This window comes from Choloepus didactylus, chromosome 2, assembly GCF_015220235.1.
Source record: "Choloepus didactylus isolate mChoDid1 chromosome 2, mChoDid1.pri, whole genome shotgun sequence".
NCBI classification, from domain to species: domain Eukaryota; kingdom Metazoa; phylum Chordata; class Mammalia; order Pilosa; family Megalonychidae; genus Choloepus; species Choloepus didactylus.
The window spans coordinates 3500361-3528061 of NC_051308.1; the positions used below are offsets into that span (position 1 = coordinate 3500361).

Below are 27701 nucleotides of genomic sequence, written 5' to 3' on the forward strand. Positions count from 1 at the left end.
GCTGCCATAACAAAGTGCCACAGACTGGATGCTTTAAACCAACAGAAAGTTGTGTCTCACAATTCTGGAGGCTAGAAATCCAACGTCAAGCTGTTGGCAGGGCCATGCTCCTGCTGAAACCTGTAAGGGAGAATGCTTCCTTGCTCTTCCTAGTTTCTGGTGGTTTGTGGGATCGGCACTCCTTGGCTTGCAGCTGCAGCTGTTTAATGTCTACCCCGTCCTCACACGGTGGGCTCCACTGTCTTCTCCTTTTTTTGTTAGGACGCTGTCCCCTGCTCCTGGGTGAACTCGTTTTCACTTAGCTAATTCCACCTGCAGTTACCTGATTTCCAAAATAGGGTCACATTCACCCTCAATATATCTTTTGGGGGACACCATTTAATCCATAATCTGAAGGTTCTGAAAATTGTTGTAGAGAATGCAAATGTTTTTGTGAAGAGCAAGTTAGATTCCATTACAATAAACAACATTCACCAAACAAATAATTTTGTCTTAGAATTCACTCCTAGTAAATTAGTGAAAAGAGGAGCTTCTCCCACCCATCAAAATTCCCAGCCAGGTTGCAGGAGGTGGCTCGCACACACCACCCTCCCCAGTGATCCTTCTAAGCACCTGTATCTTTTAAAGTATAGCAATGTAGTGTTTTACCTGAAGTGTGTGAACAAGACCTGACATTTCGAATCAAAGTCATTTTGGATGCCTCAGCTCTTCCCTTTTCTTGCCAGGTGAAATGACAAAAAAGCAGCAATGGCTGGTTCCTCCAACAAGAGAAGATTTGGGGCCCACTCTGTCCTCCATTTTTATATCATTATCTTTACCTGTTAATGGCAATGCTTTCTTCCCATTAAGACCCTATCTCCTAAGGCAGAATAAAAGCCTACATTACTTCACAAAATCTATGTGTGAGCAACATCTGTGGGAGGAATGAGTGAGAAGGGGGGCGTGCCAGTTTGAATGTATTATGTCCTCCAAAATGCCATTATCTTTGATGCAAACTTGTGTGGGCAGATGTATTAGTGTTGATTAGATTGTAATTCTTTGATTGAGTGTTTCCATGGAGATGTGACCCATCCAACTGCAGGTGATGACTTTGGTTGGATAATTTCCATGGAGGTGTGGCCCTGCCCATTCAGCGTGGGCCTCGATTAGTTTATTGGGCCTTGATTAGTTTATTGGATCAGACAGGAGTGAGTTTGCTACAGCCAAGAGGGATACTTTGAAGAACACACAGGAGCTGAGAGAGGAGCTGCAGCTTGCAGAGCAACATTTTGGAGATGGCCTTTGAAAGTAGACTCTTGCTCTGGAGAAGCTAAGAGAGGACAAACACCCCAAGAGCAACTAAGAGTGACATTTTTGAGGAGCTGCAGCCTGGAGAATAACATCCTGGGAGAAAGCCATTTTGAAACCAGAACTCTGGAGCAGACGCCAGCCACCTGCCTTCCCAGCTAACAGAGGTTTTCCATATGCCATTGGCCATCCTCCAGTGAAGGTACCTAATTGTTGATGATTTACCTTGGACACTTTATGGCCTTAAGACTGTAACTGTGTAACCAAATAACCCCCTTTATAAAAGCCAATCCATTTCTGGTGTTTTGCGAAAAGGCAGCATTAGCAAACTGCAACAGGGGTAAGGGTCAAGAGAACGACAGCTCCAAGTAATTCTGAAGCTCAGGTGTTCAGGGAGCTCATCCTTTCAATGGAAACTTCGAAAGCTGATTTAAATTGGTCCCGTCAGAGACTCAGAGTAAATTGTTATATGTATAACCTCTTGGGATTAGACTCAGCAATGAGCATTCCAGAGTTGGGTGGGTGGGCCTCAGGGCCCCCACCCTGCTCTTCTCCTAGTTTGGGGAGGGAACTGAAGTTCTGCAGGCCTGCCCAGTGGGAGGAGATGGCCACAAGCTGGTGCCGAAAGCCCCTTGCCCCATACAAGGCTGGTTGGCAAATAGAACATTTGCCTTCCCCCTTCACCACCCAGCATTGCCCCACTGAATTCCCACAATTTTTTTGGTCCTCACACACTGCTCTTTGACTGCATCTCGTGTCCTGTCAAGGCTGCTTGGGGTGTGATGGAAGGCTTTTTCACAGTCAGAGAAGTAAAAAATAAGGCATTTGGCATAAGGCTCTCACTTAAGTTGGAAGACGTGAATATAGTTTAAAGGATGAAATTGGTGGAAACCACTCAATATTTAATAATCTAGGTTTATATGGTACCTTCTATTTGTTTAATCTTTAGGCAAACACCTCTTGGTCTCTCCGATAAATGAGACACAGAGGGCCCTGTGTTGTTTATTTCACAGCAGGCTAAGGCTGTTAGCCCAAAAATCTGCTAGTGCCAACCTGAAATTCTCACACATCGTATTATTTAACATATAGCCCAAATAAACATGTTTCTGGCCATTTCATCTGCCTACTTTGCAAGCCTGGTATACTACAACCAACATCTCCTAGCATAGATAAGATAAACCCTGGGACCATAAAAGACCCCAAATGCTAAGGAGCTCCCTGAGCTACAGACTCCCCACCTCGTTTGAGTGACATCACTGAGACACGAAGTCCCCTCTCTGCATCCCCTCTTCCCCTTCAGTGTGGTAGCTTCCCATCCCAGTCTCTGGAAATTGCTCCTGCTGTGAGGGACTGCCCCCTCACTCAAACCTGTCAGAACACTGCCCCCAAATAAAGCCTGCAGTGTGTTACTGCCATCTAATGGGCCTGCCTTTTTTCTTGCTCAACTGTGAAATTCTCGAATTCACAACAGCCTCCATTTTCTTCCTTGTAAAAGAAAGTTGGATACGATGATCTCTAGACTCATTCCTGGTCAAACTTCTACTCTCCATAGCATTTTCACATACAGTTTATGCATTTGATTCTCACAATTATCAGTGTCTTCATTTTACAAATACGGAAGTGCTACTTAGGTTAGAGGGTTTGCCCAAAGTCCTGCAGCCAGGAGGAGACAGTAAGAAAAGGGGTCCTCGTGCAATGCCCCCTATGTCCTTATCTTGCCTCTTTTGGGGCAGATAAAGTAATATACAGAGACAAAATCATATACCCATTTAATTAAATGTTTATTCAATGAAAGGATGTATAAAAACTTACAAATTTGAGAACTCAACTATACATGAAATAGGATGATGGGATATTCAGTTTTCAACATATACATAGAGCGTAGCTATGAACTCTTCTCCCCCTTCCCTGTCCCTTCAGTCCTTATTTCTGGCTCCTGTTTTGTCCCATGTGACCATTCTGTTATTGGCCTAAAGAAGATTAATGGACAATTTTTACTACTTTCAGGCCAATGGAGAGAATTTCAGGCATAAAAAAAAAAAAAAAATTGGAAAATAAACATTAAAATCAAGTTCTTTCCCAAACAGCAATTAAGATTTTTTTTTGTCCTGATTTCTCTTTGCCATTTTTGATGCTTTAATGAATGCTGCCAGTAAACTATTAGCATTAACTTTTAAAATCGTTAACGTTACTACCTCCTCTGTTCACAGCCTGCATCCTTTTCCTGTGGTATACGCACTGACTTAAAAGCATCTGGTTGGTGCTAAAACTTCTTTACCACTGGCAACTGACAGAACGGCAGGTCATCTTCTAGTCAGAAAGCTAATCCGTAGAACAGTACTTAAAAATCTGATTTTTAAAACACAAATTTGTCAGGAACTAAAAATACAGCATTTTGTTGTTGTTCAACTCTGAAAGAGGCCAGAAATTCGATAAGGCATGTGCACTAATTCACCTGTTTCTAGCAAGTAGCCACACGTTTCCTCTTACAAACACACAAACTCACAGCTTGTCATGTTCTATCCAAAAATTAAGATTGCCATCACATTATTTTTTTCTTTTTCCTCTTTTGTGTTTCGTTAAAGTAGATTTCTTAACTAGTGCATTTTCTTGACTGGACATAATCTCAAAGGATGCATTCTGAAATAAGACACCTGAAGGATAAATCCTAAGAGTGTTTTCTTGGGTTTAAAGTTTCCCACACCTTCTAGATTTTGCATAGTACAGAACCCAGCTGTATCTCTAAGAAGCATGCTGTATTTTTTGACATTGTTTTTCTGAGAAGGAAGACTTATTACCCAGGGAAAGTCATAATTTTAGCTTACCAAATTGCATCTAGTTGTTTTGTTATTTACCCTTCATTAGTTCCAGGTATACTTTTAGTAATCTTAAAATTTCTCAAAATCCATTTGAGTTTATAGGTACCGCTGACCGTTATCTTTCCAATATCTCGTGTATTAAAGCAACTATCTTCCAGGTTTATAATGCATGAAGCCTTTACAGAGGCTGGGATGGAGAGAAGGGGGAGAGGCGAAAGGGAGCTGGGATCTGCTGTAAGCATGCCATACAGAACTATAGTTATAGCTTTGAGTTGGGGGAAGGAAAGGAAGATAGTCTTTGTAAAAATGACAGTTTTTTCTTTTTTAAAAAGATAAGTAATATTCAGTCTAATAACACTGTTTCCTGTTCTTTTTTAATGGAAGCTAACACCGGGTGGTTAGGCTCTGTCACTTCTGAGTCCCCACTGCCCAGGAGAATGGACCGCCCTTCGTCAAGGGCAAAAACGTCTGAGTTCTGGTTTTGGCAAGAGTGTCTGACAACCTCATTGGGAGTCGAGAATGTTTTGTCACATAAGTTGCATTTGTAGGGTTTGTTGGTTTGCACCAGCATGTTGTCCATCTGACTGCCTTCCTCAAACGTGCAGAGCTCCAGAGTCTGTTTGTCCACCATGGTGTAAGTGTCGATGCTCTGGTTGAGGCACACGTGGCGGGCAGCCTGGTTGGCCCTGCAAAAGCTCTTGTCACAAGTGCTGCATTTGAAAGGCTTCCCGGTGTGGATGTACATGTGTTCCCGCCAGTGGCTCTTCTGGATGAACTTGCGTCCACATATCGTGCACTCGTACTTGCGCCTCTTCACCTCCCGCTCTTGGTCGGCCTGCTCCAGGTTGTCAATGTCCGCGATGTCCGAGGGGGGCGGGGTTTCTGACTGCTGTTGCCCATCGATGATTGGGGAATCCGAGATGTGCTGCAGCTCGCTGTCACTTATCATCCCGGCTTCAGGCACTTCCAGGGCGTCTTTGCCCAGGTCGGCTGCATTGCTACAAAGAGACAGGGGCACGCGGCTCTCTCCCTGTTGGCTGGATGTGAACGGCACTCCCGTGTGGATCTGGAGGTGCTCCCGCAGACTGCTCCGGAGGGTGAAGCGCCGACCACACAGGTGGCAGGCGTAGTACTTTGGGAAGCTTCCGTTCCTCTTCATGATGCTGGGCTTGACATGGGCTATGGTGAGGGCTGCGGGCTGCTCGTCGGAGGAGGAAGCTTCCATGTTGGTCTCCTCCCCGGGAGGAGGGGGAGGAACAGGAGTGGAAATCAGTTCTGGAGAAAGTGAGGTCTGCAGTGGGTCAGAGGGGGTCAGATTTGTCCGATTAACCTGAGTCAGGTTTGAAGGTAACTGGGAGAGCTGGGCAGCCTCCGGCACCTGGTCCTGGCTCATCCTGGAGGTCTGTGGCCTTGGTTCTCGGCCCAGTTTGTCCGGTGCTGAGGCAATCTTGGTGGCTTGTCTCAACTGATGATCTGCAATCTGAATGCCATACAACGAGGAAGCCAACGGGAAAACTTGGTCAGGATGAGAGAAGGCCCCTTGGCTGGCGAGGCTGGCTTCCTGGATCAGCGGGTAGGCGTGGAGAAACTTGATCCCCTGTTCTAGTCGGACGGGGTCAATAAGCTGAGGTGCCATCTTTCCAGTGTACATCAGATGCAAGAGATAGCTGAAAATATCGGGCTGTATGTCAGTTGGTTTCAAACGGACACACTCGCTGAAAGACACAAGGAAAAGATCCATGGGTAAATGTCAATCTATGTCTCAAATGATAATATCAAGCCTGAGGTTAAAAACAAAACGAATAAAACAGACACTTTTGAAAACAAATGCAACCAGATCACTTCCCATTTTCCACAGTTAGTAAGTTTCATGACATGTGGGGACTCTTCAGGATAGATCACTGGAACCTCTGTAACTTAGCTTTGTATTAAGAACAGAAAGAAATACAAGACACGGATTTTAAAGGACTGACAAAAGAAAAAGTTCCTGTTAAACAAACGTGATATCTTAACCCATAGATGCATGGGTACTTTTCTCCTAATAAGCTAATTAAATTTGTACAATTTTGCTTGTATGGGACTTCTCTATATTGAATTTCATATTTTATGGAGAGGATCCACTGCTTTTCATCAGCCTGAAAGTGTTCTGTGACCTAGTAATGGTCCAGAACCACTGACCTGGCAAATCCCAGAGGTTCTTTTAGCGACAAAGTCTAATTGATCCAAAGCTGTCCAGTGTACAGCATATCTTTTAAGGAAAGTCCAACTGCCTATCTGGGTATAACATTTCTTCATCTGTGAAACAATATGGGGAGCTGGGCTGGTATGAGGGCAATATAACACAGAGAGAGGAATAACCCCTTGTTTTGATGGTGCTTTGCAACTCTCCGAACTGATTATAACAAGGAAGATGTACTGAAGAGTCGGGCAGAGCTGGGCAGGCAGGTCACCTCGAGCTCTTGTGGAGCCAGATCACCTTCTCAGTACTGCATGTTTGCCTTAAAAAGCAGCTCTGGGGGCCACTCAGTTCCTTACCAAATGTTGTATCAGTAATAATGGTAATGGTAACAATAATAATTATAATCAGCAGCAGCAGTTCTGCTGCAGGGCTTTCCAGGCTTTATCTCATTTGAGTGCCATAATTCTCATTTTACAGATAAGGAGGTTGAAGCTCAGACCAGCTAATGCCTTGCCTGCTATCACAGGGTTGGTAAATGGTGGACTGGGGTTGGGAATCTAGGACTGTCTAACTCCGAAGCTACCACACTGAGATCCATTAGGCCATTAGAACACTCCTGTATCATAGATGAGGTGATTTCATTATTCTCAATTGACAGGCATGGAAACTGAGGCCCCTAAAAGTTAGGTGATTTGACTGAGGACCTGGAGTAGTTGGTGGTATTTATAGCTGACTTTTTAGCTTTTAGACTCTTGTGTTTGCATCATTCCAGAAGCATCCAGATCAAGCAACAATAAGAGGCTTGCAAGAACTCTTGATAGACCATCAGTAATGACAGAAATTCTAACACATCATGAGAAGTCAATGGGGTATATAACTACATATCATGAGGTGTGTATTAACACCCACTGAGTGAAGAGATTCTACAAATTTCAAAGCTTCTTTGAAGGCCTTTAGGATTGATAATCACATTTGATTATTATACAGCTTCTTGGTAATATAACTCTTTTTGGCTCATTTTAGCAATCATTAATATTTTTTCAATATGCTGAAATATTAACAGTATACCATGTTTTTTCTAAATTTAACATTTTATTCTGGCAAAAAAGAGAAAAAAGTAAAAAGAAAAAAAAGTGACAGTAATTGGTGACAGAACTGATTTGAATAATTACTGAATTGTTATCAATGTCTATGTATTTTAATATGACTGCATACAAATAAGCTTTTGAAAAATATTTGACTATGTAGTATGGCAGTCAAAGAACAAAGATCAAGCATAAAATTAGCATCCCTTGATAGTATAAGGGGAGAGTCTAGGAATATTTTTCTCATTTTTTTTAAAGACACACAGATCATTCATATCTTTATTTGGAGTTTTTCACCCATTTCACATCTTTAGATAGGAATGCAAATATAGATGGTCTTTCCCTTTAGAACAAGATGAGTTCCAAAAATACAATGTGTACATTATAACATAATTTAGATGCTCTACTAAAGTTCAACATCCAAAATAAAGCTTCAATGATGATGTATAGTGAAGAATGCAAACAAATCAATTCCCAAGTGAAGAAATAACTGAAGGGGTCTTTCCTGGGCCTGACAGAGGCCCAGAGAACAGGGGGCACTGGCCTTCAGAGATGCAAATGAGCCCCCTGGAACCATGGGTGCCTTCTGTACTGCCAGGAAGGAATGATCCTCAAGGCAGGGGGAGCTAGAATTGGTGAGTGTCCCCTCCCTCAACCCCTTCCCCAACAACAACAACAAAAAGGACGGGCAGAATTCCAAAGGGGAAAGCCTTGTTTTTTAGCATCTTTTAAAGGTAACTGCCAAGCAGGCTCCCCTTCCATAAGATCCTTGTTGGCTGTTGTATTGGCTGTTCTCTATCACTTGTGAAAGGCAACCCACACCTCTCATAAATAGGCTTTAAATAACTATGTGCATGCCTTTGATGGCAAAGGAAAGAAGGAGCTGGGGAGGCCACAGGCCAGACTTCAGCGAGGCCTGGAGGGAAGAGCACAGTCGGCTGAGAAACTTCTGTGAGGGGAGTGGGGAGTCCTTGAGGAGTTCTCAGGGCTTACTGCGGGGTCCCAGGGGAAGTGAGGTTTCCAGACACCAATTTACTTTTACTTTTTAAAATTTTAGTATATTTTTCTTAAAGCAGCAGCATATGTGCACACACACTTAAAAACAAAAACAAAACTCTAAGGTGAAATTTTTAAAAGTTCTTTATGCCCCATTTCAGCTGTTTCTGTTCTTGACTGCTTTTATTCCCAGGCAGCTTGGCTTTCCTTTCCTCCTTGGTCACTCAGCTTACTGTGGGCCAGACTTTGGTCATTTCCAAAACCTTCAGGAAGGACGCAGCTCTCTATGACATAATTACACCTAAGTGGTTTGCTTTGCAGTGTCTGTATGACAGAACACTTATGTGGAAAGCAAATGAATATAGTTTTAGGATAGCCAAAAGCCCCTTTGCAACAATTTTCATTTTCAATTTCCCTTCAATGGACTCTTAAAACAAAAGATGGATTTAAAGAATTCTGAAAAGAAGCATTTTAAAAGAATGTTAAATATGGTCAGAAGGATGCACTTAGCAAAGCCTGGCCCACAGGAGTTTTAGTTTTGAGAGCTCACTACCTGTAGTCCTTGCCTGATTTGAACTGACAATTGGTCCTGGATGTAAGACGGAGACATCTAGTGGTAACTACAGTCATAAAACACTCTCTCAGCTAAACCTGGAAGCATTCTGATGGCACGCTAAGGTTCTGAGTATGCCTGAGCAGCAGCCAGGCACTGTTTCCTAGTGCCCGCTGGGCACCAGGGCTCCAGGAGGCTGCTCCCTGCCCTCTGCCGGCCTCACTCGGCAGGTGGAGGTGGGAAGGCGAGGTAATCCCAGCCATTGCTTTACCTTGGAATTTCTAGCTACACAAACATCACATTCCCTGGTTAGAAGCAATTTATTTACTGCCCTATCCCTAAGTTTCTTGCATCTAACTAAAATACCTTACGCTGTATTTTTTTTTTTTTAATCCTTTCAAATGAAAATCTTCCCCTTTTCAAGACATCTGAATTCACTGTGTTGAATACTTCTAAGAACAAAACTGCCATCAGCTACGAAGTCTAATAGAAAGAAGTAAAAGGTGCCGCCTCAGGGTTACAGGCTGAAGTAGTGTCCCCTGGCACATGAAACCTATCGTTCACTCATTCTGTTCATCTGGAATTTGCCAAGTGGCTGTTATGTGCACAGAACTGAACCCCACACTGTCATAGTCACAGAGATTTGCAAAATCCCACCTTTGCCCTTACACATGATAACGGAGGTAAGTTCACAAATAACAACATAGGGAAACCGAGTGGGTGCTGTAAAGGGCATAGGTGCTACCAATAGTAGAGGAAGGGGGCACCTTTCATGGCTTCGGTTTGTTTGCTCAGGGGAGGGGTCATGGAAGAGGTGAGTGTGAACTGCGAGGATGTGGGGAGTGGGCAGGATCCCAGCAGAGAGACTTTCGGGCCCAGAAGAAGGTCAGGGTGAGGTGAGAGGGTGGGGAGGTAGCAGGGGCCCAGTGGGGGCTGAAGCAAAGGAGCCAGGCTCCAAGCTCCGGGGCCATGGATAAAGGATCAGGAGGCTGGGTGTTACGTGATGTGCAACAAGTACCCTCTAGGTTTCTATCAACGGCACAACACACCCAAAACATATTAGGAATATTAACCTGGCAGTAACGTAGAGAAGGAGGGATTAGGAAATGGAACAGAGCAGGGGAAGGGATGGACAAATGTGAAAGGCATTTCGAAGAAAACATGAGCTAAGTACTAGTAAGATATGATGATAAATAAGGAATCAAATGTTTTAGAATACATTTTATACTTGTGTTACTTAAAGATTAAAAAAATAAAAAAATAGGCAAGTCGGAGGGACTTCAGGGAAAAGACTGGAACCAGTTCAAATCATGGTAAATGAGAAAAAGGAGGGTATCTTTGGGAATTGAGCCCTGGAGACAGAGAAGATCAAGGTCAGAACTGTAGACTGGAAATGTGCCATAGAGGCCAGAGCTAAGAAAAGATAAGCAGACAGAGGGAGGGAGAGTGCATGGGGAAAGAAGCACGGAGACCGCAGACCCAACTCCCAGGAGGCTCGTGGAGGCTCGTGGTTAGAGGGCGGAAAACAAGGGAAGGAAGTAGAAGCGGCCAGTGGCAACACTGCAGGGGACAAGGTGACAAAGACCCTGACGGACCGTGGCTTTGATGAAGAGGTGACCTTTGGGAAAATGATTTCAGTAGAGGGACGAGGGTGGAAGCCACACTGCAAACAGAGAGGAAGACAGTGGGATGCAAAGAACTTTAACAGAAAAAGAAAGGAGAAGAGTACTCAAGCAGACTGGAATGTAAAGGAAGTCCTGATCCTTCCTAGACTGAGGGGGGAGGATTACAAGTAAAAAATGAGAAGTACAGAATGAAAATGGAGGGGTGGGGTCTTGGAGCAGGAGGGAGGGAGAAAGGCAGAGCATCCTTTTCTTTAGCTACCGAGAGGCCCTTTTCTCTAAGACAGGAGAGATGGGAAGAAAAAAACTGAGCAAAGGTACAGAGCCATGTAAAGATATAAAAGAGGGAGATTGGGGAAAGTCACGCCCTCAAGTTTCTCATTAGAATAGAAGCTAAGGATAAGCTGAGAGTAAGGGGGTTATTTATGGGATTGGGGATGGAGAAGTGAGAGAAAGGGCTTAGAGAGGGAGTCCACAAAAGATTAATGAAAGAAGGGTCCACTGAGGTTACACAGCTGTCTACACAGGTGATACCCAGAGAGTATATCTGGCGGTGGAGGGGCTGCTTGGGGGTTGAAGGTCCAGGAGACCCAGCACAGGTAAACAAGACAGGTAAGAGGCAATTGAGGTCCTGAGGGAAATGGGAGCCTAGGAGGTGAGGGAGAGTCGAGAGCTCCAAGGCCTTGATGAGGCAAAGCCAGGTTCATTGGGAAAAAGGAACATGGAAGTTACAGAAGTCTGTAGTCATTAGATTATTATCAACCACTTTAGTTACCTGGTCTGATGGACAAACAACATCTTAAAGTAATTGGAGAAGGAAGCAAGAACTGATTTGTGTGCCTTGAAGTAAACGTCGCCGATCGCAACCGTGCAGTCACACAGGAAACCAAACTCGCGCTGAGCGTTTAACTGTTGCAGTAGAATAAGTCCATGGTTGGCCAAATCCATTTTTTAAAAAATCTGCAAAGCAAACAATTATTTACTTTTAGGCAAGGTGATTCACAAATAAGTCTGTGTCGTTTATAGTCACCAACAGTAATGATAATAGCTAACATTATTAGTTGTAAAGCCCTGTGCTAAAAGGGTTACACAAATTAACTCGTTTAGTCTTCACAACAGCCCCCGATGTGATTCTGTCACTATCCCCCTTTTACAGATGAGGACATTTGGGTTCGGGGGTTACGCAACTTGTCCAAGCTTACACAGATGGTAGGCGGAGAAGAAGGAAAGGAACCTTGGTAGTCTGCTTCAAGCATCGAGTCTTTGAGATTGCAAATATTCCTGGATCTTTAAGTCTTTTGGTTTAAGATCACAAATGCAAACTCTGATGATCCATTGGAAGTTGTCAAATCTTCCATAGGGGCAGACAAACATGGGTGCTGGGGTGGGATTCACAGCAGGGCAGTGTGAAGATGTCACTAAGTTTGGGGATATTTCTCAGCTCCTAAGATATAATAACTGACACGTCCACCAATCCCCTTGTCTTTGACACTGAAGAGTGAGGTGCTCTGCCTCCTTTCTTTGTGGATGAGAAAATGGGCTTGGAGAGGTAGAAGTAATGTGCCCCAGGGCATCTAACTAGAAGGTGAAGAAGTTAAAATTAAATCTGAAGTTTTTCACTCCAAAAAGATCTATGATCTTTATTCCTTACACTTCATTCTACCAAACCACTGCAGTCTGAAAACATTTATAGTAGCAGAGCTGCCTGATATTGCCTGGATTCATCAAATCAGTAGACTGCTTCATTTCTACAGTCAAACAGCATTTATAAAAGCCAACAACACACAGATCAACATTATACTTAACATTATAGTTAATGGTGAAAGACTCAATGTTTTCCCTCTCAGAATGGGAATGAGGCAAGGATGTCTGCTTCACTATTCAATATAGCATGGAAGTTCTAGCTAGCGCAACAAGACAAGAAAAGGAAGAAGAAAAAAAAAGACATATAGATGGGAAAGGAAGAAATTAAAAAAAAAAAACAAAACTGCCCCTATTTGCAGATGACATGATTGTCTATGTAGAAAATTCCAAGGAATCAGTAAAAAAAAACTCCTATAACTGATAAAATGAGTTCAGCAAGGTTACAGGATAGAAAATAAATACACAAAAATCAATTATATTTCTAGATACTAGCAATGAACATGTGGACACTGAAATTAAAAATATAATCCCATTTAGAATTGCTCAAAAAATTAATTACATGGGTGTAAATCTAACCAAACATGTACAGGACCTGAATGCTGAAAACTAAATAAATAGAGAGAGACACCGTGTTCATGGATCAGAAGACTCAACATAATAAGGATATTAATTTTCCCCAAACTGATACACAGATTTAACAAAATTCCTATCAAAATTCCTATCTAATTCCTACTCTGGAATTAGAACAGCTAAAATAATTTTGAAAAAAGTGGGAAGAATCAGTCTACCCCATTTCAAGACTTACTATGGAGCTACAGTGATCAAGACTGTGTGGGATTGACAGAGGGCTGGACAAACAGATCAGTGGAGCAGAAAATGAGAAGCCTGAAGTAGACCCACATAAATAGGCCCAACAATTCAGTGGGGGAAGGATAGCCTTTTCGACAAATGGTGGTGGAGCAACTGAACATCCACAGGCAAAAAATAAACCTTGAACTAAATCTCACCTTATATAAAAATCAACTCAAAATTGATCATGGACTTATATGTAAAATAAACGAAACTATGTAACTTTTGTAAAACATAGGAGGAAATCCTAGAGAACTAAGGCTAGGCAAAGATTTCTTAAACTTGTCACCAAAAACATGATCCATAAAAGGAAAAACTGACAAATTGGATGTCACCAAAATTAAAAACTTTGCTCTGAAAATACCCTGTTAAGATGACGATAAAACAAGCAATATACAGGCTGGGAAAAAACCTCAAAGCATGGATCTGACAAAGCAACAGCATCTAGAGTATCTAAAGAACTCTTAAAACTAAAGAGTAAAACAAACACTCCCATTAGAAAATGGGCAAAAGACATGAAGAGACATTTCACAGAAGAGGATATACAGATGACAAATAAGCACATGAAAAGATGTTTAACATCATTAGCTGTCAAGGGAAAGCAAGAAGACCACAATGAGATCACTATACATCTGCCAGAATGGCTAATAGAAAAAACAGCAATTATAAATATAAATAACAAATGCTGGCTTGGATGCAGAGAAACTGGGTCACTCGTGCTTTGTTGGTAGAAATGTAAAATAGTATGGCCACTAAGGAAAACACTGTGGCAGTTTCTTAAAAACTAAACATACAATTGCCAGACAAACCGGCAATTGCATTCCTGGACATTTATCCCAGAGAAATAAAAAACTTATGTTCACCCAAAAATCTGTACACGAATGTTCATAGTGGTTTATTCTTAATAGCTAAAAACTAGAAACAACCCAGATGTCCTTCAAGGAGTGCATGGTTAAACAAACTGGTTCGGAAATAAACTAATGACATATACAACAATTTAGACGAATCTCCAAGAAATCAAGCAGAGTGAAGAAAGCCAATCCCAAAAAGTTATACACTGTATCATTCCATTTTTATAGCGTTCTTGAAATGACAAAACTATAGAAATGAAGAACAGATTAGTGGTTGCCAGGTTAAGAGGAAAATGAGGGTAGGAGGGAAGTGGGTTTGAAAAATGAGCAACACGTGGTATCTTTGTGGTGATGAAAATGTTCTGTGTATTCGTTGTGTTAATATCCATGTCCTGGTTGTGGTGTTATACTATAATTTTGCAAGCTGTTGCTATTGGGGGAAACTGGTAAAGGGTGCATGGGATCTTTCTGTATTATTTCTTACAGCCACGTGTGAATCTACAATTATCTCAAAGTAAAAAAGTTAAATTAAGAAAAAGCCCAGTACACATTAATTTAAAAAAACTGATAATACGCATGAACTTCAGAATTAGGAAAGCCACTGTGGAGAATAATTATGAACAAGCTTTAAAAAAAAGAAGAAGAAAGGAAAAAAACTCACAGCAATTCTTAACCCACTCACTCTCCTTCCTGCTCCAGGAATATTCTGGCAGATTCAGAAATTAACAAGAGCACCCTAAAACAAAGGATTGTAGGGGAACAATAGTTTAAGAGGTGGATAAGGTCACAGGGCAAGGACCCAGGATGTCAAGTTTCATATTTTCTACTAAGAGCCATATCCAAGTAAGAGAGATGGGAACGGTCATCCAATTTTCTAAGTAATTTGGGTATAAAGACCAGATTGCAGTCTCGTTTAAATGTGAAAACTAATGACAGAAATGAGTAATTTAGTGCCCCCAATATTTTCTGTGTTTGTCAGAGAAGCCGAAATCACTTAGAGCAGGAAGGGGAGATATAGAAAAGGTAGGGAGGGGGTTGATGAAAGTCCCAGACCCTTGTTAGGTTGCAAAGTAATGGGGATTACAAAGAAACATCACTCTAACCTTGCCTCCACCAGGATGTAACTTTAGAAGACTGCCTTCAATCACTGGACGCTGTAAAATACTTCCTTTTCCATCTCACTAACCCACCTCTTCCTACAAAAAAGTATAACATCCTTTTAGGCTGTGAGGTACTGCTTTATCATGCTTTATCATGACTCTGATCTGGGCACTAGATGGCTGGTCAGCTTCAGGTCCCACAGCTCACTGTCACTGACGGGAATTTCAAGTATAATATCTTACTATTCAGTCCCTTGATATGAAGAGAGTGGCTATTATTTATGGGGTGTATTCATTTCCATTTAGTATTCATTTAATTCTCACTCCATCTGGCTTGAGATTTTTGAGGTACTGCAAGCCATGTTTTATAATGAGGAAGCAGGTTTGGAGGGGTGAGGCGCTTGCCCAGGATTAGAGAACCAGCAAGTGAGAGAAGAGGGACTTAATTTGATCCGTCAGAAAGGGCTATGGAAGTGGGTTTGTTTAAAATTAACAAGAAATCTTTATTTTTATTTCGGCTTTCAGGTATATATACTTGTTATAAAAAGATTCAAATATTACAGAAACACAAAATGCCAGAGTCATCTATCCACTCCCACCCCAACCAGTTTCCCCACTCTGGCCAACATCTTTTTTCTTTTGTTTTGTTTTTAACTTTCTATGGATTTAATGATGAGTGAAGTATATTCTCATGTTTGTTGACCATTTATTTCCTCTTGTCTTTGTTTGTGACCCCTGTCCATTTTTCAATTGGGTTGTCTTTTTCTTATCTGTCTGTAAAGCCCTTTCAATAACACAAAAATGAGCCCTTTGTCACGTTAGTGAACTTTTTCTCACTTTCTTTTGATTTTTGACATAAAATTTTAAACATTAATGTCATCAATTTGTCAACATCTTTTAGGAGAATTTTGAGGTTTTACATTAACAGATCATCTCCTTGGATACAGCAAAATGTATGGTTCTCTCTCTTTCCATAAATGGACAAACGTAAACATTTTATTTGGAGCCTAAGAATGAAGCCATGGTAAAAATGAGAACTTTCTTTTTTAAGGGTGTCTACTAGTAATTTTATGGTCTCAATTTAAGAATATCTCCTAGGTTAGGAAATAAACTCAACATGAATCACAGAGAAAAGAACTCATACACAAGTCTCGAAGAAATGGAGAAACCAAATGACAGGAAGAAAAAAATAAGAGTCACATCCTCAAAATTCACAAGGGAAAAAATCACACAGATCAATTAAAAAAATACCTTCTTTTGGGGACTGAGAAACCTCATTTGTCAGGGAGAAAAAAAAAACCTACCCCCCCGAGGTGCTTATGTATATGAACTGACCTGAGAAAACGGGGTGGGAGGGTGGAGGGGGGCATCAGGATGAGATTCCTGGCATTGTGGGTGCTCTGCTCCCCCACCCCCAGTACTGCCCTTTTCTAAATCTTTCTTTCCTGATGGCCCCTCACAATCATTCTATGAGGCTTTACTTGCACACAAGTGCGGGGCGGGTCGAGGAAGCAGCAACTTTGGGACTGGCTTGTCGGCCCCTACTACCTCCATCACTGCTCACCCCCCCAGTCTGCTCCTGACCCCTGCCCTAAGGTGGCTCTCGCCAAGGTCACCCAGGACTCTGACCCCAGCTTGGGGACCTCTTGGCTACTCGACCTCTGGTGGCAGTACCTATTCCCCTCCTCCTGCTTTGAGAACTATTCTCCCCCTGCCTCCAGGCCATGCCCTCCGCCTGTCTCTCACCTCTGGGCCATTCTGTCCTCATCTCTGCCAGGACTTCCTCTTTCGCAGGTACTCCTGGGTGTTTGCCCTCAGCCCACCCTCATCCTGCAGACTCTCTCCCGTGATCTTACCCACCTCCCACCTGGCCGCCCTACAGGAACTTCAAACTCTCCGGAGGCACAACTGAACCCACCCCAGCCCATTCCCAAAGAACAATAAGAGCTGACACACACCTGCTTCTTGGGGGCTCCCCGGCTCAGTGTGCAGCACCCCATCTACTCTTTGGCCCAGCCAGATATCCCAGTTCACCCTGCAGGCCTCCCTCTCTGTCCTCCCTCACAGCAGTCAGTCACCCAAGAGCTACCACCTTCAATCTTCCACCTTTCTCTAACAGTTTCACTCGTCGCCATCCCCACCGCCAACACTTGAGTTCTACCTCTTCATCCATCTCCCTGTTTCCAGTCTATGATCTCTAATCCATCTACCCATGTGACAGCCAGAGAGATCTTGCCAAAGGGCAAACCCGACATTGCAATCCTGCTTAAAATCCTGTGAGTCTCTGCTGCCTTTAGGGTGAAACCAGCCGCCCTTGGCACGGTTCAGGGTCCTTCATGCCTGAGTCCCTTACTTACTTAATTACCCTACCCCAGCCCGACTTATCCTCTGCAAACTTCCCTGGCCTTCAATGCTAGCTAACAAATATCTGCTCGATGCTTCCCAAGAGCCGGCCCTGCACTACACACTCTGATGTACACTAATGGTTTCCAGATTTTGGGATTTCAGACCCACTAAAAACAAACAAACAGACAGACCTCTACACTGGGGTTCCAACAGTGTTGCTCTCTCTTTAGGACATAAAATACTCATATACCCCATGGGGGCAGGGAGTAGAGATGGGAGCTTTCTAACATAAACAGACAGAAACGACACAACAGAACACAGGACAATCCTTCCAGAGAAAGGGCAGTTGGTACTTTATTCAATTTATGGAAAAATAATAATTTCTTTCTAATGCAAAAAAAAAAAAAAAAATCACAGGATAAAATTCTGCTTTATGACATTAAGTTGCATCTCGTTGTTTTCTTGATCCAAGAGTGTCAGTTTGGTGTTCTTTATGAAGTGATCAATGTCCTCAAAAGGTTCTGAAATCCAAGCACTGTCAAAAATCCAGTTTCATCTAAGTATGTTGATGATAATGGAGACAAAATAATGTTACTTGACTCCCTTTGGAAATTCCTGATGAACTGAGATAAGTCAAAGAAAGGCAGTTTCCTTTGCCCGGCAGGTCCTGAAGGCAGAAGGAGGCAGGCCATTATTTGGCACCAAACTCCCTGCTCAGAGGTTTTCCTCTCAAGAACCTGACCTCTGTGCTATGTCAGGAGAGGGAGCCGGGAACACCACAGGCCTTCGAGGCACTACCACTTTCCTCTAACTTAACTACCCTACCCCAGCCCGACTTATCCTCTGCAAACTTCCCTGGCCTCCAATGCTAGCTAACAAATACCTGCTCGATGCTTCCCGAGAGCTGGCCCTGAGTCTCAGCTCTTACTGCTTTATCCCATGTACCGAGCATATCATCCAGCATTCGATAACATCTGTATACAAGTTACACACGTTTGGAGAAGAGGGCCGAGTTCCAGCTTCAGCTTTGGCCCTGACCAGCTGGGTGATCTGAGGGAACTGCAACATCTCAGGCCTGAGTTCTGGCATCTCAGTATTAGGGGTGAGTTAGTGCAAATGGTTTCTAAGGATTTTTTTCAAGTTCAATTTCCATTTATCTTAAATTGACCTGGAAAATTCTCACCAACTTAAGGTATGCATATGTTGGAAGAACTTTTCCATTTTAAAATGTTACCTCACGTTTCTTCATATTAATTATTCATTTCTGAACAATGCTTTACAGTTTCCAATAATATTTTCTTGGACATTACTTAATCCTTGACAATACCATTGCACACTTATATTTTCTAACTATTTCATTATTAATTATATTAAGTAGTAACCACAACATTCCTAATAAATGGCTACTTAATTATGTGCCAAGGAATACAGTGAATTAAATACATCAATGATCCTCTTTCTAGATGAAGAAATCCAGGTCAAGAGAAGTTAAGGACCTTGTGCACACTCAAGGCTAGCTCGCAAGAGGCAAGTAGGGGAAGTGGTCATATACTTGACAAATGCAGGATTTAGTATGAGCTTTCTAAGGGGTGAGGCAGGGGCATTCAATGGGGAGCAGAATACGCAGAGCCCCATGATGTAATCAAATAAGCGTGCAAATTTATCACAGTCAACTCTGATAAGAGCCATCAAAGAAAAAAACAGGGATCATAAAACAGAAGGAACTGGTCTAATTGCGGATGTCAGGGAAGGCTTTTGTGAAGAAATGCGAGTTAAGCAAAAACAGTATTCCAGGCGGAGGGATGGGCATTTGAAAAGGCCCAGAGATGCGAGGGAGCAAGATGCAACCTGGGGACGGAAAGAAGGCCAATGTGGCTACAGCGCAAAGAGAGAAGAAAGAGGTAAGATGAGGCTGGAGGCTCAGGCTCAGGTTATGTTAAGGATTTTGGTCCAAATCTTAAGGGGAATGGGAAGCCACTGCAGGAGATTTTGAGCAAGGGGAAAAGATCAGCTATCTGCAATGTGAAGATCACCTGATGGGCATGACCAAAGGGCTGCAACTGCAGAACTAAGCAACTGGGGGGCAGGGGCATAAGGGTGGAGGAGGGGAGAACTGTGAGAAGTCTATTCTAGTGGTCCAGAACAGATGCTAGACTGGGTGATGGTGATGAAGATGGAGGAAAATAGATAGGGCTGGAAAGACATTTAAGACAGAAAGCAAGAGAACTGGTTGGTGGGTTAGATGGAGGAGGGTGGGGGAGGGTCAAGGTGTCTGAGATGACTCCTGGACTTGTGACTGGGGCTCCCCACCAGGAGAAGGAACACAGGACAAGACCCAGTTTGGGAGTAAGATCTTGAGTTTAGGTGTTGGGTTTGAGATACTTTTCTGAGATAATCTGAGACACCCAAGTAGAGATGTGGAGTAAGTACACATTGGCTATATAGGTCTGGAGCTTGAGAGATTTATGTTAGAGGCTTTAGAGAAGCCAGGCAGGTTTGTCTCCCTCCAGAAGCCACACCCTTGAATCACTATACTCTAGTTAAGAAGTTAAAAGTGTAAACGAAGAGTCCATCAGGATTTGAACCCTGGTCTTCTTGGACTAAATTTTATGCTTTTTCCCTGATATTACCTTGTTCTGTAGATCATTCCTGAAAGTTCTTATCAATCCTAGTGATAGAGGGATAACAATCAGACATGAAACTGAAGACCTTCATAAAAACCCCAACCATTTAACAGTGTCAATGGAACTTAAAAAAGAAAAACAAAACAATAACATCATTTGTCTTTCCTAATGAGTAGAAGGGAACTTAAGAAAAGTAGAGATGGAGAAGAGTCCTTGAAAGTGGATTTTCAAGGAATGCCTTCTTTATATGTGTGTTCTTTATATATGGTTTTTTAAACATTTATATGATAAGACATATCCAAGAGGAAATAAGTAAAACACACTTTCCAAAGTCAAATATAAATTATATTTCAGATAACTTAATGCTTTGGCTGTTATCCTCACCACTGTTTCCCACATTAATAACTGGACACCTAGTTGTCAAGTGCTTTTGGCTTCCACCACATGTGTGTTTCTTTCTAAACACACTGGGTTGATCCTTAAGTAAGTGCCTTGCTCATCCTCTGGAGGTGCAGCTGAATGGGACGATATAATCACATCACATTTTGATAAAACTAAGGTCCTCCTTCACATTCAGTGTAAGGACAGGAGACCAAACCAGCATTTGGGAATTGATGATTCACTTTTTAAAGACAATAGCTCTTCAAAGATACTAAATACCACTTAGACTACCCATTTCAAGGGTACTAAAAGGGTACTCTGAAGTCCTAGATATTATTTAAGTGAAGCATAAATGAATATTGTAATGCATCAGTAACAGAAAAAGCACTACCCACAAATTAGATTGATTCTTTCAAGTAGTTTAGACCACTTACCAGGATGAAAAACTGCTTTTTCAATTAGTAGTATTAATAATTAATATTTGGGGCACATGAAGTAAATCTGAATGAGGCTGGGCACTTGAATTTTAACATATTTTAAAACTGGATTTCAAAGCCAGGAAATGCACCTTCTTTAATTGTGGTGACAGACTGGTATTTTTTCCTTAAAATTTCTTTAGTCAACTCTCTTCCACAGTAATGAGAAAAAGGAGGAGCATAAGCTAGCCAACAGCACTAATTTTAACTCTGGAAAGCATTGCCTTTGTATAAATCTGTCTTTTAAATTATATTTCGCTTAGGTTAATATTAGAATTAGTTTTTAATTTCTGAGAATAAGTTGAGGTTAGAAGGAGGTGGTTCAGGGGCACTTTAGGTGTCAAATAGAAGCAGATCAGAAATTTATGGCTAATAAAGAGTTGATATTAAAGTAATAATTCTAAAGACATTATCTTATAATCAATTTCAAGGAAACCTATATATGATAACACAGCAAAATTAAAAACTTGATCTAATTTGCTTAAGTAGAAATTGCTTTCCATTTTTATAAGCCATATGATTAGTAAAATTATTCTGAAGAAAATATAATCACCTACAGGGATAGCTCAGTTTATGCCAGAGATGAGCTCCAAACGTGTTTCAGCTCAAAGTCTTAATTGAAGAACATATTTTAATATTCTAGGGCAGGGGTTCTCAAACTTTTTGTTTTCAGGACCAATGTGCACTCTTAAAAATTGAGGACACCTCTTTGTTGCTCAGATGTGGCCCTGTCTCTCTAGCTAAGCCAACTTGAAAGGTGAAATCACTGCTCCCCTCCCCCCCACGTGGGATCAGACACCCAGGGGAGTGAATCTCCCTGGCAACGTGGAATATGACTCCCGGGGAGGAATGTAGACCTGGCATCGTGGGACGCAGAACATCTTGACTAAAAGGGGGATGTGAAAGGAAATGAAATAAGCTTCAGTGGCAGAGAGAATCCAAAAGGAGCCGAGAGGTCACTCTGGTGGGCACTCTTATGCACACTTTAGACAACCCTTTTTAGGTTCTAAAGAATTGGGGTAGCTGGTGGTGGATACCTGAAACTATCAAACTACAACCCAGAACCCATGAATCTCGAAGACAGTTGTATAAAAATGTAGCTTATGAGGGGTGACAATGGGATTGGGAAAGCCATAAGGACCACACTCCACTTTGTCTAGTTTATGGATGTATGAGTAGAAAAATAGGGGAAGGAAACAAACAGACAAAGGTACCCAGTGTTCTTTTTTACTTCAATTGCTCTTTTTCACTCTAATTATTATTCTTGTTATTTTTGTGTGTGTGCTAATGAAGGTGTCAGGGATTGATTTAGGTGATGAATGTACCACTATGTAATGGTACTGTAAACAATCGAAAGTACGATTTGTTTTGTATGACTGCGTGGTATGTGAATATATCTCAACAAAATGAAGATTAAAAAAAAAAAATTGAGGACACCAAAGAGCTTTTGTTTATATGATTATATTTACTGATATTTGAAATTATGATTGAAATTAAATGAGTAATTTAGCAAATATTTATTTAAATAATAAATACATGGCATGTTACCATAAGCAGCATTTTTAATGAAAAATAATATTTCCCAAAACAAAACAAATATAGTGAGAAGTGGCAGCTTTTTACATTTTTGCAAAACTCCTTAGAAAACAACTGGATTCTGCATTCACTCTGTTGTGATATGTTTTGGTTGAGTAGTGAAGAAAATCCAGCCTTACCTACATATATAGTTGGAAAGGGGAGGAATATTTTAATAATCTTTTCCAATAATTGTGGATATTGTTCTTTGATACTGCACTGAAACTCAACAAGTGGTAGTTTCTTAAAGCTTAGTTGCAAGATTTGAATTATACCAGTGAATGAACTTTTCCTACTTTATTACAAAAAAAGTGACTGGCCTATCTTGCATTTTGAATGGATCTTTCATCTAAGCATGCTTTTGAAACATCATCCATTGACCGTTGGGAAAATTTAGGCTGAGTTATGTTGACTCTCACAATGATAACACATTTTGTCAACAAAGTGAAAAAGGCAAATAGCATCTTAGAATTAGTATGAAACTATTTCGACCTCACAGAACCTTGAAAAGGTCTTGAGAACACACAGGGTCTGTGGACTCCACTTAGATAACCACTGTTCTTGGGAGGGCACTCCAGAGTCACTGTGGGGACTCAGAGAATCTGAATGACTAGGTCTGGGTAGAAGAACAAATATGCACTTTGAAATCATTCTCAGGTGATTCTGATGCTCATCCTTGCATGGTGAAGTACTTAGGGGGTGCACACTTTTAAAGGAACTATAAACTAAAACTTCCTGTAACATGAGAAGGTAGCTTTGTAAGTACTCAGCCAGATATACATGTGTTTTACAATTCTTATCTTTGTACATCGAACTTTGTTGAAGTGAGAATCAAAGTCATAGGATGCATACCTCATGCATGTGACCAGAGGATATGTCTTAAATACCAGCCTCTAACTTGGCTCCTGTACTATAAAAAAACTGCCCTAAATGTCTTGGACTGCCCACTCCTGGTGAGTGTTCTATGGCTCCCAACTCCATATTTTGGTGGCATATTAGCCCTGTAAAAGTGCTGAATCTGATTTCCCATCAATTCAAATTATTTAACAATAAAATTATAACTTACTTGATCATAAAAAAGGTTTGTAAAAGTGCTCTTGATCTAATGCTTAGAATGTTTACCATTTTTTTTTTCTCCCAGAAAAATGAAAATTTTCAATTCCCTTTCAGGTTTTAGGGTCATATTTGGAGACCCGAAGAGCATAGGTAGAAGTGATAAATGCCCTTTTATCAGGTACATTTTGAAATTTGTGGGGTAAGTCTCAAGTGGACCAGCAGTTCTTCCAAGCGCCCTAACAGTCTGGCATTTGCCCAACTCCTCAAAGTTACGACAGGGAAAATGAGTGGGTATAGAGAGGAAGCCCCAATTCCAAAGAGGCTGATCCTAACCAAGTTAACACCACATATCAGACACTTTAGAGGTTTCTTTCACTTTCTACCTCTATTTTAGTATCTTGTAAACTGGAGAAAGCACATCCCTTTGTTCAGGAACATGCAGAGGGTACTTGAAATCACAGGATTTCAAGATGAGTCTTTTTAGAGGTTTGGGGTAAACATATTTTTGTATTATTTTATGCAAATTATATATACTAAAAAAGTGAATTCTGGAGCACAGTGCCAAATTCACATTAATTCTTAAGACAAAAAAGAAACCGTCAAGAGTGGCAGCAGCTTTTATTCTATGACCTAAGACATGCCTAGGGCTTGTTCTCTGCAGCTGGAGTACACAGGTGGCAAAGCTTGTGGAGCACCAATCTATTTTACACCTTTGAAGAGAAGCTTTAAAACTGCAAGTAAGTGTTTGGCCTGCACAACAAAGTTTTAGGGATGGTTTATACACCACCCATTAATAGGCTTTTCCACTATTGGTTTTGGTGGCACTTAATACACATTATCCACCTGCAAATCATCTCTTGTCCTTTTGGACAATAGGACAATTTTGTTGGCTAGAAAATAAACTTACACAAACCACAAGTTTATTAAAGAACTGCCAGTTTAAAGGAATTTAGTATTAATGGTAAATTAATTTTTCTTTTCTGCAAATTAGGAAAGATTTTATCTAATGTTGGTGGAAGTCCTTGCCTGTTCATAGATTCCAGTCCAGAATGCAAGAGGACAATGCTACCTGCACATCTGATTTATTGTTGAGCCTGACCTTCTTCTTCATTGCTAGACAAGTCAAAATTGAAAATCCTAGCTCACATATGTGAAATTATAATCCCGTTGAAATAATATATATGTCTAGGTCGTATAAAATCACTTTCACGCAATCACCTTTTAACCTTTTCAAAACGTCCTGGATACACACCACGAGGGTTGTTATTCAGAATACAAAATAAAATTTACTTACTTTTAATTAACAATTAACAAATTAAGGATTAATTTTGTTTTGTGATAAATCAGAAAAACGATGATCAAAATGTCTCAGTTCTGATTTTCTATTAACATTTCAGCCTCTCAGACTAACATGTTCGTGACGTGTACACCCAGCTCCGGAGCACCGGCTCTGTCAGGATCGAGGTACGGCCGGGCAGCGGTTTTAAGTAAACCCGGACACCCCGGAGTTAAACGTGAGCCGGTTAACTCTGACCTTCTTTAGGCTTTCTTTTACTAAAAACAGTACACCTGGGAGAATGGATCGACTTGACACACTAACCGGGTCCGATGTGGGATGCAGCAGCGAATGAACAAAGAGGACAAGACAAGGGCGGCTGGGCAAAAAGCAGGGGCTATTTCCCGGAGTTGCAATTGAAGTTTGCGGAGTTGGGAGTCTTGCACTCGGGGCCGGAGGACTAACCAGAACCATCTCCCCTCTGCCCGTTCACTTCTTGCCAGCTCTGCAGCCCCTGCTTCCCTCTTCAATAGCCTCTTTCATTTACGACCAGCTAAAAGCGACGAAAGCATCGCTTCCCATGCATCTTCAGTACGATCAATTCTCTGCAACACTGCCTAAAAATTCCCGGTCTGGGCGTTTCGCGGCCCGGAGAAACCAGGTCCAACCCCGAGAAGCAACCTCCGCCCGAGCCCGCAGGACACACTGGCGGCGGGCGGGAGCGCTAGGCCCGGGTCGCAGCGGGAACCTGGAGGCCCAAGGCGTCCCGGCCCAACCGCCGCCCTGAGGGAGGGGGTAGCGGGGACAGGGTGGGGATCCGGAGGGGGGCCTGGAGAGGGGGCGGCGTCCACGAAACAGGGTCCCCAGGCATGGCCCCAGAGGGCCTAGGCAAGGAAAGCGAAAAGGGGAGGGAGGACAGGGAGTGGGTGAGGGGAGGAGCACTCAGCCCGGCCCCGCGCGCGCCCGCTTGAGATCCGCGGCGCCCAGCACAATGGCTACGCCCACGCCGAGTGCGCCGCGCCGGCGCCGGCGCCGGGGGGGCCTGCCGGGGGAGCGGGCGAGCGCGCGCGAGAGCCGCAGACAGCGCGAGAGCCGCGCTGCCGGAAGCGCGCGTGCGCGCCCCCGCCCGCGCGGGGAGGCGGAGCCGCAGCGGAGCGGCAGCAGCTGTGGGAGCCGCTGCCGCTGGGAGAAGCGCCAGGGAGGCCGGGCCTGCTCCGGTCCGACCGGATTCTCCCCTCCCCCCTCCCCTCCCCCAGCCCACTTCCGCAGCCCGCGGCCCGCGGCCCGCCGCCTGGGCGGCAGCGGCGAAGCAGCAGGGCGGCGGCGAGGCGCCGGAGGAGTACGCACCTGACTGGCCCGCCGCGCGGCCCCAGCGTGGGACACTCGCAGACCGCCGCCGATCGGATGCCTTCGCGGTGGCGGCGGGAAGGGAGGGACCGGCGGCGGGGAACGGACGCGGTCGCCCCCTCCCTCCTCCTCCTCCCCCCCCCCCCGCCTCACGGCCGCCGCCCGCCCTCTCGGCTTCCGTCCCCTCCCTCCGCAAAGCCCCGGATGGAGCCGCCGCCGGCCCGGGGATGGTTTTGTCGGGTGGCCAGGCCCGGCACCGCCGCCCCGCGGACCGCGCACCCTACAGCAGCTCCGCGGCCGGGCTGGCGGCAGCCCGCACCAGATCCCCATCGGGCCGCCGTAGGCTTTGTAGCCGGGGCCACCGAGGGCCCTGGCACCCCCGCCCCCCGCGCGGACGGGCCGGGGGCGGCACGTGGGCCCGGCCGGGGGCGGAGCAGCGCGCTTACCTGTCGCCGGTGCCCCGCGGCGGAGCCGTGGAGAGGCGCCGGGACGGCCTGCTGAGCTCCCTCCCGCTGCCGCCCCTGTTTCTCGCTGCTGCTGCTGCTGCTGCCGCCGCGGTCGGTGTCTCCGGCGCGGCGGCGGCGGCGGCGGGGCTTTTCCTGTCCGGTTACGTTAAGGTCACATGACCGAGAGAGCGGAGCGACTAGTGCAAAGAGGCTGCGAGCGGCTCCCGCCGGAGGGGGGGGGGAGGCGACGAGAGCCGTGGCGGCAGGCGCCCCCCCCCCTCGCCGCCTCCGCCTCCGCCTCCTGCTGCGCCGCCGCCGCCACCACCACCACCGCCGCCGCCGCCGTCCGCAGCGCTCCCTCTGCTGCGGCTCCCACCCAGGCTCTTGTCGGCCCCAGCCAAAGTTCTGCAAACCATGTGCAGCCGAGGCGAGGAAACTTCCTCCACTTATTGGGGCTGGAGGCTTGACTCGCAGGTTCCTTGTTTACATTAAAGTGTTTAGGTAGGACACCTTGGAGATGCTCAGGGGAGGGATGCACAGATTCTTCTGCAGGCTTCTCCTGGTTGGCTGCTCTTGGCCTTTGTCCCTTGGCTCCCCGTATGCACCTAGGTTGTGAGATGTGAAATTGAGTGGACTGTAGGTATTGTACATCACTAATAGTTTTCTGTCGCCACTGGTAATTGAAAGCCTTACTGAACCAGAAGTGCCTTTGTGTGCCATGCATAGAGGAGATGATCTTCCTTACAGGCTACTGGAGTGTGATGGAAGGTTTCTGTTAGGGTTGAATTTGATGCCTATTTTAGTAATTGGATTTTAATTGTGAAGCTGTGGTCCAAAACAAAATCTACAAAACGTTTGTTGTTTAAGAGTAACTGACTCTCTGTTTTGGTCTTTGAGGTGCTGTTAGGTTGGATTTCAAAGTTGGCTATTCTTGCTAGATGTGGTGATCCTTAAACAGTAGCTATGGCAGGGGAGTTAGAATTCTTGATGGTAATTTTTAACATTTTAAGTTTATTGTTGCCATTTTGCTAGAATTTTATTTACATCTTTTCTTTAGAGGTAGAGTCTACTTCGTCAAGGTCTGGAGTTTAATAATGTCTTGATTTTATATATCTAGGATTTTGATGACTTAAGATTTCTAAGGAAAAGGAGATGGCAATTTTCAGGCTACCCTGGTTTTAAAGCATGC

General features: G+C 43.6%; 1 protein-coding gene across 3 annotated transcripts; it reads right to left on the minus strand.

Moving 5' to 3' along the window:
• Window positions 1-3056: 3056 nt before the first annotated feature.
• On the minus strand, window positions 3057-26755 carry ZBTB2 (zinc finger and BTB domain containing 2). Of its 3 annotated transcripts, none has more exons than XM_037819485.1 (3): window positions 26513-26755; window positions 11317-11501; window positions 3057-5821 (listed from the first exon to the last, which is right to left on the minus strand). In XM_037819485.1, the coding sequence occupies exons 2-3, from the start codon at window positions 11487-11489 to the stop codon at window positions 4450-4452; spliced, it is 1545 nt and encodes a 514-aa protein (XP_037675413.1). In that variant the 5' UTR covers window positions 11490-11501; window positions 26513-26755; the 3' UTR covers window positions 3057-4449. The 3 variants fall into 3 exon arrangements, with proteins under 3 accessions (XP_037675413.1, XP_037675419.1, XP_037675429.1); XM_037819491.1 differs by lacking the exon at window positions 26513-26755 and adding an exon at window positions 26067-26173; XM_037819501.1 differs by lacking the exon at window positions 26513-26755 and adding an exon at window positions 25185-25772.
• Between the last annotated feature and the right edge of the window lie 946 nt (window positions 26756-27701).